This window comes from Athalia rosae, chromosome 5 (genome assembly GCF_917208135.1).
Source record: "Athalia rosae chromosome 5, iyAthRosa1.1, whole genome shotgun sequence".
Taxonomy (NCBI): Eukaryota; Metazoa; Arthropoda; class Insecta; order Hymenoptera; family Athaliidae; genus Athalia; species Athalia rosae.
Window position 1 is genome coordinate 5670128 of NC_064030.1, and position 9042 is coordinate 5679169.

General features: G+C 45.2%; 1 protein-coding gene across 6 annotated transcripts; it reads right to left on the reverse strand.

The window, feature by feature from the left end:
* Positions 1 to 6122: 6122 nt before the first annotated feature.
* On the reverse strand, positions 6123 to 8717 carry LOC105688174 (protein app1-like). 6 transcript variants are annotated; one of them, XM_048655126.1, is made up of 8 exons: positions 8599 to 8717; positions 8471 to 8518; positions 8350 to 8397; positions 8229 to 8276; positions 8108 to 8155; positions 7970 to 8035; positions 7228 to 7884; positions 6123 to 6948 (listed from the first exon to the last, which is right to left on the reverse strand). In XM_048655126.1, the coding sequence occupies exons 1-8, from the start codon at positions 8659 to 8661 to the stop codon at positions 6253 to 6255; spliced, it is 1674 nt and encodes a 557-aa protein (XP_048511083.1). In that variant the 5' UTR covers positions 8662 to 8717; the 3' UTR covers positions 6123 to 6252. The 6 variants fall into 6 exon arrangements, with proteins under 6 accessions (XP_048511083.1, XP_025601801.2, XP_048511080.1 ...); XM_025746016.2 differs by having other exon boundaries at positions 6123 to 7884; positions 8599 to 8716; XM_048655123.1 differs by lacking the exon at positions 8350 to 8397 and having other exon boundaries at positions 6123 to 7884.
* Positions 8718 to 9042: the final 325 nt, after the last annotated feature.

Below are 9042 nucleotides of genomic sequence, written 5' to 3' on the forward strand. Positions count from 1 at the left end.
TCGCACCAGACGCGTCCGAAACGTTACGTTTGTAATCCGGTCTTTGTTCGTAGGTGGCAGACGTATTTGGTAACGATATGCGTAACGTTTCTCCCTGCACTTGACGGGGTATAATTTTCAAGAGTATCCGTACGAATGTACAGTGGATGGAATTCCTCGAGTCGGTCGGATAATGCGTGGGCACCTACCCACTTCTCTTGTTTCAAAAGAAGAGCTCGTGAACCGCAAGTGTCTTCTCGCCTCAAAAATTGAGACGACGAAAAAGCTGAGGCAAGTTTTGCGTGCGACAATTTCGAGATCGGGAGAATTTCGTTATATTCTTCACTTTTCCGATTACACGTAAGTAGCGCGCGCGTCGGTCGTGGACTCGAGCAGGTGTACGATTGTACGAAAATGCATTGTTGCATACCTGTATGCACGTCGCACACACGTAAGTGTTTGATACGTGGAGCGTCGGGAAGCCGGTAGCCCGTACAGCGAGTGCAGCTCGGTGGTCAGCGGACAGCAAGTACCCACACGTAGTCGGTTCGTGCTCCATTATTTAGCTCGTATCTCGCGAGTCCACGCGCACCCCAAGCCCCTTTACGCCTCATACCCTCGCCAAATACTGCTCAACGATCGCTACAAACAAACTGCATTCACTTAATTCGACACCGGCCGCTTTCGAGTAAGATAAAATGCTCTTCGAATTCACTCCTACCACCGGGCGAATTTCGAGTGCCGGCGATTCGATAGCGGAAACGGTATATTTCTTCCCGAAAAGTAAAATGGAGAGGTATCGAAATTTTTATCTGTGATATTCACGCGGAGCCATCGAATCCGCGGTGAGCGCAACTGACGTCGGGACGCGCATACGCTTGTACCGGATAGGCGCGAATTTACCAAAATTAAATTTTAGAACACTCGGGCTGAATCGACGGCGGCTAATCGTCCTGTTTTTTATTCGATCCTTGAACGTTGAACGTTCATTTTGAAAGCACGAGTTCAACGGTTGCAATACGTGCGCTATGGGGATGGAATATTTCTTAGGCGATAGCGGGAGGCGTGCGATACGGGAGCTCGCATGGAGTACGTTTGAGTTTATAGTTTCACCATCGTAAAAGCGGAAGTCGCGTTAGAGTTGAACGCGTTTCGAGGAGAGATCCCAGTTTTATACTACAAAACTCTTTACGAGATAGTGATCACACACAGAGACAACGAACACTCTTCCGTTCACTCTATGGAAATGTAAGGTATCCACTACGACCTTTCTATGGTACTTCGGGCAACAAGTTACGTGGACCAGCGTATTCATCCTGTCCTCAGGATAGCGGTGGTCAGACGCGATTCCAGTATATTATTGAAACGCGTAAACCTTGCAAGGTATAAACCGTTCACCGAGCAGATTATAGACATGTGAACATCACCTGAAAAAGGTGATTCCGTTTAAACTCTACTTCAGAATGGAAATCCCGCGCTTCACACTTGAGGGCCCAAAATCGTTCTCGTGGTTTGGAAGAATATTAACCTTTTTGAAGAAAAAAAAAAATGGAAACAGTTCAGATCAATTTTAGTCCAAAATTTGGGTGCGTGAGGAGTGATCCCATAATTATCCCACATCTAATTGTCATCTCTTTTCGCAGAACGTTTAAATCTCCTGTGCAAGTTGATCCGTGGGTTTACACGATTGCTCCCGTGGACCCTATGGGGTAGCGCTATGAACACGGGTCGCTATAACTCATTGTTTTTGTGCCCCCGAGGCGAGATGTTTGTACGATATCACATGTCACATATTTCGAGTAGGATTCCTCGAGGGTTAATAAAAATCTAGGCTGTTTTTCCCTCGTTGGAGGGTGCCTTGATGTGTTCGTAGTTTTGCATTAGGAACTACATCGCTTATTTTATTACGGTAAGGTCCAACTTATCCGCACGGTTATCCTTAACTTACATTTTATCTTATCCTTCGGTATTGTTACACGCGGGGAAAAAGGTCAGTTCCGTTTATAAGAGGCACGGAATTTTATGATCAAAAAAAAATTTTCCATCGACTCATAAATCGTGTTCGAAACGTAACACTGTCAACGTTCTGTAACCGAAGTCGACGAGATAAAAAATTTGAATTTCTGCGAGGTGTACGTCTATTTGAAAAACAAGTAGCCGGTAGGAGAGGAAGATTCGATCGGGTCAAAGGGTCACGCGGGAGAAAACCTCGAATGATGAAACCCTCTAGATACGAAGAAGCACTCACCTCGACGGTCTAGGGCGAAGTGCGTAGCTGCGCGAGAATTACAATGAAAGCAAACGAAGGGAATAAAAACTAATAAGGTGCCGGTTTTTATGGAACAATAGAAAGTTTTTCTTTCTTTCCTTCTTTCTTTCTTTCTTTCTTTTCGCAAGTCGTTTTCTCGAAGATAATAATTTCCCCGCTCACCTCATCTTCTTCCAGACCGTGAATTTTCTACGGTGGTATAAAAAATAATCACACCTCCGCGATCGATTGATAAAACAAACTCTTCGCGAATCTCTGTAATATACGCATAACCATAGATATAGCCTGACCTTAAGGCATGTTTCGCAGGTGCTTTCATAGGTGTAAAGCTCTTCGATCGTCGTCTGCTGAGACGCCGATCGCGGTCCCTCTCGTCGGATTTCAACAAACACCTCCGAAAACGAAGGGCGCGAGTGCAATTTATCCATCGAAATGGCTTTCTCATCCACACACTGTAATACGCATCGAGTGAACAAGATGCGCCCGATAATTAGATCCGCGAAAATCCCATTACGATTTATCGGCCTATTACAACTTTTGAAGAACTAATCCCCAGACGTCCCGTTAGCCAGGGCGATAGATGCGCCCGGAAACGATCCTGCCCCTACTTGTTTCTTTTTTTGTTCCTCCTCGGATGAGAACACCTAAATCGGTCCGCAGGAATCATAATTATTTCCCTACACCTCGAAGTTACGAAAGGCAACCGTCTCCCGTGTATACCATCAAGTTTGGTAAACGCCGTCGTTGCATTTACTAGAATTTGCCAGCTCGCACGGCTATTACTCTACTCGTCGTCGTTCGCTATAACGTAGCCCATTCAATGCTACAGGCGGCCCTGAAGTCTCGATTATGTGATATAAAGCTGCGTCTACAAGGACTACGACGGCTCAACTAAGAAAGGGCACGGGGTGGCAGACGCGCTGCACCCCTCTTGATTGAGCCATAGCGCAAACACATGTGCTGGTGGCAACGGTCTGATTGGGATCCAGATGGGCTCTTTCCAGCCTTATTGTAGACTCCCAACCTCTTACTTTGCCACCCGGCAATTCCACCTCTCGAATCGACGCCTCCAGCTCATTCGGCGAGATCTTCGCAGGCAACAGACGAACAAAAAAAAAAAAAAGAGAGATGAAAAAAAAAAGAAAATCCCATCGTGTTTCAATATTCTGGAAAAAAAATATCGAAAAATCCGGCTGATACTCGTACAGCCGTGCCACCCCGTGCGACGTTGGAACGATATTATTTTGAAATCGCTTTCATTCGGAATCCAGAGGTGGTAACTGGAGTTCGCCGAAGATCGATGGATCATTCGGCGGTCCTCGACGGCGGGAATCGGACGTAAAAAATGACCGGGAAAATAGTGGAGAAAACGGGAGAGAGGAAGAGGATAGTGAAAATGAAGAAAAACAGAGAGAGTAAGAGAGCGAATTCGAACCCTCCGGTTACCTTCTTCGGAATCCCATCTTTCTCCGGTAGTATACGAGCTAATCCCCGAGTTAATGTTGTTTGCGTTGTTCGATGCCAATTAATTATCCGTATACCTCCACGATTTCTCTTAACTAGGAGAGACGGCGGATAAACGGACCGTCGAATCGGTTCGGGTAACGGACCGTTACTTTACCACCTTGCCGCGCCTTACTTCGCTACACTGTTTATATCACTTCCAGCCACCACGCTCCGCGATACCTACCTTAAATTTCCCCTCAAAACCTAGTAATCTAACTGCTACTGGTTGCCTCCTTTTTTTTTTCTCAAACTTGGAATCAAAATGAATATGGTAGGCGTTCCGGACTAGTAGACAACTGGACGCAATATCGAGCTTTCCGACGTCATAAAAAATAGAGTTTCTCATCAGCCACGACTTTGAGAACTTGGTTGTTCGGTGACCCCTAGCGTGGAATTTTTTTTTTGAGAGCTGAAAAGTTATGCTCGTTTTATACATTTTTCAAAAATTTATAACACACAGACGGTAGTGACTGTCAACCACCCGTTCGTCGGTGGTTGAAAGTCGTTCCGTTCAGCAGCTGTTTCTATACAATATCCGTTATAACGAAGAGCTGGAGCATTGTCTCCTCTCGTGGCTGTGGTTTCTGAGAAATAATAACCTTTGAGACGTTTACTGAATTCTCATTCAAAGAGGTAACCGTGTCTCTAATGTTTAACATCCAACCAATTTCAGGGTTTTGTTTCAAGCGAGCCAAACGACTGTGCTTGATAGGTGTACGACGACGTGTACCCCCGTCGTGGATAAGAGGCGCCGCTTCTCCCGACCCTTGACGAAGGTGTTCCAAGGTGAAGATCTATAGACTACTACCTAACGTCGGGTGGTTCGCTCGGTTTGGGACGGGGTGGATACACGAGCGCGTGATAAACATTTGCCACTAGGGACGCTAACGAGAGCCGACGGAAATCGGGGGCAATTAGCTATTGCGTGTGGTATGATATTTTTTTTTTTTTCTTTTTTCCCTTTCAAATGTTCAGAACGGCGGATGTTCGAATGTTGAGTCCGAACACGCCGTACGTTCGGGAATCGACGCTTGGACGGTAACTGACTTCTCACGTTTTCCATGTTGATTGTGGACTCTGCGCCATCCGCGCGTTACCTCACCTGCATAATTCCACCAATTTACAAGCATTATCGCAGCGTTGGATTTGATCACGGGGAATTAGGTTACCATGGTGCGGTGACAGGTCCCATAACGCAGTCAACGCATCGGTCAATCAATCCACCGTGTATCCCTTATCGCCTCTTCGTGACAACGCGCCGCGACGCGCGATGAAAATATAATCTTGATTCGAATCGCTATTGAATGGTAATCGTCGTCGTGGGAAAACTATACCCAGAGTCAACGAGTCTGTTGTCCAGCAAAGATATAATTATCCCGAAGAATTTCCTTTCAGATTCAAGAGGTGACATTCGATTTTCCGAGGACCGGTCGATGATCGTTGTATCTTTTCGGTGAAGGGGGTTCGGATTTGCTAGTGACGAATCTGACGGTGAAGCCGGTGAATTTATGGTTGTGAAAAATTATCGTCTACCCGATGGCACTGAAATCGGTGAGAAGACCAGGTAAGACGTCTGCGAACTTTCGAAGAGCGGGAGATATTCAAGTATGGAAATTTCTCTACTCGAGCATCACGCATGCGGAAATATAACGCCTGTAGCGGGAATAGCAGCAGCTAGAGGTAGCTGGAGGCTTCCTATCGCTACACTTCCTACGAAATATATTTTACCAGACTGCCGGGCAGGGTAAGAATATGCGTTCAGGCATCTTTGCGGTATCGACTGAAGCACCATTGTAAATACATTGGCTGTATAGGACAGGTACGTAGATCCGTATATGCGACATGTAAATATACATATATACGTACATATATTCGCACGTACCAAGATCCAACTATGTACATTCGCATACATCGGTATCGCGCGCATAGATATTCGCGGCGCTCGGCATTGCCACGTCGTGGAACTCCCTCATGTTTTATGCGTACATGATGACCATTTTACGTGGCGGGGACAGATTGTAGCGAGAATTCAATACGAATCGCCGCGACGGCGTATTTTTATTTTCTTATTTTTTTTGTTTTTTTTTCTCCATTTTCAATTTTCCTCTCTTTCGAAAGCTTTCACTTACACCGTTTCACGATCAACAGGCGTGCACAGCTCTCGTATTTCTATGAGCGGAAGTACCTACATGTTTTATTGCGATAACGTACACATATTTTGAAAATAGAAATGTACCGTGACTTCTGCCGCAGAAACAGGGATATTCGGCGTTAAACTGTAAGCTCTGATTCGGTTGAACATAATCGTGACATGGGGTTGAATTTGAATTTTCGATCCAGGTATATGACATTTTGAATACGTTCACCGTGAGATACGATAAAGATTTATTTGTGCATATAAATTTCGTGAACAGATAATTCGAAAGATTGAACATCGTCTAAAAGTGAAGATATACCAGGATGATGATTACATCCTAGGGAAGAAATCCATGCGGCGTTTAGGCTACACCATCGATTCTCCCGGACACGTTAGCTATGGTTGTGAGGACAGCCGAAGTCAAATATAAACTCTCGCGCAGAAGGTACCCACCGACGACGGCGAAGGGGCAGTTCAGGGCGACGTTTCTGTAGACCCCCACGATCGTTGAGACGATCCGCCTTATGGCTTCGATCGGATTGGCGCTGCTAAGTCCGTTCTGAACAGCTTCTTGGATAGCAGCGGGCAGATCTTGCTGTGAGCTGATCGTGCTAGCTACTCTTTTCCTTGCCTCGTTGAACGTACCTTCCATCCCGCGGAAAAATGGGTTGAATGGCAAATTTGGGATTCTGGGGATTGTGAGATCCAAGGAAACCGAAAAATTAGGATTCTCCGCCGTATTGTCTTCGATATTCGAGTTATTTGAGGACTCCGCCTGTCTGGGAAATCTAGGATTATATCTGGAATTGAAGAAATCCAAGTACTCCGAAGGAATCCCTGGCAAATTTGGGATTTTTGGGATTCCTGGAATATTCGGGATTTTTGGTATTCCTGGAATATTCGGGATTTTTGGTATTCCTGGTAAATTCGGGATTTTTGGTATTTCCGGTAAATTTGGGATTTTGGGGATTTCTGGCAAATCTGGGATTTCGGGAATTTCTAGATCCGATGATTCAGGGTTCTCCGCCGCATTGTCCTCGGAATCTGAGGACTCTGCCTGTCTAGGAAGTCTACGATTTTCGGAATCACCAGTTCGAGCTCTGAGAGACATGGGGAATATCGCATCGAAGAAATTTGTAAGATCAGGCAAATTGGGGATTTTGGGAATTCCTGGAATATTCGGGATTTTCGGTATTCCTGGTAAACTCGGGATTTTGGGAATTTCCGGCAAGTTTGGGATTTTGGGGGTTTCCGGCAAATTTGGGATTTCGGGGATTTCTAGATTCGACGATTCAGGGTTCTCTGCCGCATTGTCTTCGGAATCTGAAGACTCTGCCTGTCTAGGAAGTCTGACCCCCCAGGGTCTGAAATATGGAGGAATCACCTCGTCGGTCCAACGTGAAAAAACGTCCATTGGCGAATTTGGGATTCCAAGACTCCAGAGATACAATTCAAGGTTGGCCGCCTCGTTTTCTTCGGAATCTGAAGACTCCGCCTGTCTAGGAAGTCTCCGATTTTCGGAATCACCAGTTCCGCGTCTGAGAGATTTGGGGAATATCGCATCGAAGAAATTCGTAAGATCAGGCAAATTCGGAATTTTGGGAATTCCTGGAATGTTCGGGATTTTTGGTATTCCTGGATTATTCGGGATTTGGGGAATTTCCGGCAAGTTTGGGATTTTGGGGATTTCTAGATTCGACGATTCAGGGTTCTCTGCCGCATTGTCTTCGGAATCTGAAGACTCCGCCTGTCTGGGGAATCTACGATTTCTGAAATCACCTGGCCCACGCCTGACAGGTGGAGGGAGTATCGCATTGGCCGAACGCTGAAAATTATCCAATAAATCGTAGAAGAGCTGTGGTCCCGGAATCAGAGGAGCCCCACCAGGAGGGCGAGGAATGGGACGTTGACCTCCTGGAAAAGGTGGTCGGGGATGGTGCCAATCATGCAAACCAGGAAAAGGTGGTACGAAGGGCCGTCTTGGGTTCCTAGTCTATAAAAACCAAATGAATAATTTCTCGTATAAGTTCTCGTCGAAAAAAATTAATTTTACCATCAGACTACCGATTGTAACTTACCGTAGTTGATGTTGTAGGTGCGGATGTTGTTGTAGGTGCGGAAGTTGTAGTAGATGGTTCGGTTGTCTACACGGAAGAATAATAATTGTGTCATTGCATGAAATTTAGACACATCAAAAAAAAATAATTCAAACTCACCGTAGTTGCTTGCGCAGTAGTAGAAGCACTAGTAGCTGCTTCGGTCGTCTATAAAAAATTATGAACGTTATATTCTCGTACAAGATTTCTATCAATTTCAAGAGCAATGATTGTGGCTCACCGTAGCTGCTTGCGCAGTAGTAGAAGCACTAGTAGCTGCTTCGGTCGTCTATAAAAAATCATGAACGTTATTTCATCGTATAAAATTTTCATCAATTTCAAGAGCAATGATTGTGACTCACCGTAGTTGCTTGCTCAGTGGTAGAAGCACTAGTAGCTGCTTCGGTCGTCTATAAAAAATCGTAAACATTATATTATCGTATAAAATTTTCACCCATTTCAAGAGCAACGATTGTGACCCACCGTAGCTGCTTGCTCAGTGGTAGAAGTTGCGGTAGATGATTCGGTCGTCTATACAAAAAATCATGAAATTTACATCATTCTATTAAATTCACGAAAACGAAAAAAATGATCGACCGATTTGTACTCACCGTAGTGTCCTGGGCTGACAAGCAGCCCACTAGAACGAAGAGTAAGAGAAGCTTGCAGTGCATCGTGCCCGGGGAATCGTGAACCACAGTACATGCCAATCGTGGTGAACGATGATCCATTTATACGTAGTCGTAGAAGGCCATGTTTACCCTCAACAATCATAGAAAATAATGGTACCCATCTGTCCTGCATTGTTACGATGAAGAAGCCGATGCTTGAATTATCACCTGTTTAACCAGCTGATCATATCTGCACAGAGTTCCGCATTCTTGGACAAGTCGTGATGGTAAGCGGAAGTTTGCGCTATCTACGTCATCCCGTATGTAAGTTATTCACGCGAAATTCATGGTAAGAGGGATGAAATCAATGATCCCAAAATACATCTCGAGGTGGAGTTTTGTCTATGAATTTCTTCGCTCCTTTGGTACGGTAGAAATAGTTGA

Excerpts from the sequence above, each read along its gene's own strand:
- LOC105688174 (XM_025746016.2), bottom strand. The coding sequence starts at position 8,661 with ATGCACTGCAAGCTTCTCTTACTCTTCGTTCTAGTGGGCTGCTTGTCA. Across the intron at positions 8,277-8,349 it reads CCACTGAGCAAGCAACTACG|ACGACCGAAGCAGCTACTAG; the intron begins GTGAGTCACAAT and ends GATTTTTTATAG. Across the intron at positions 7,885-7,969 it reads CACCTACAACATCAACTACG|ACTAGGAACCCAAGACGGCC; the intron begins GTAAGTTACAAT and ends TGGTTTTTATAG.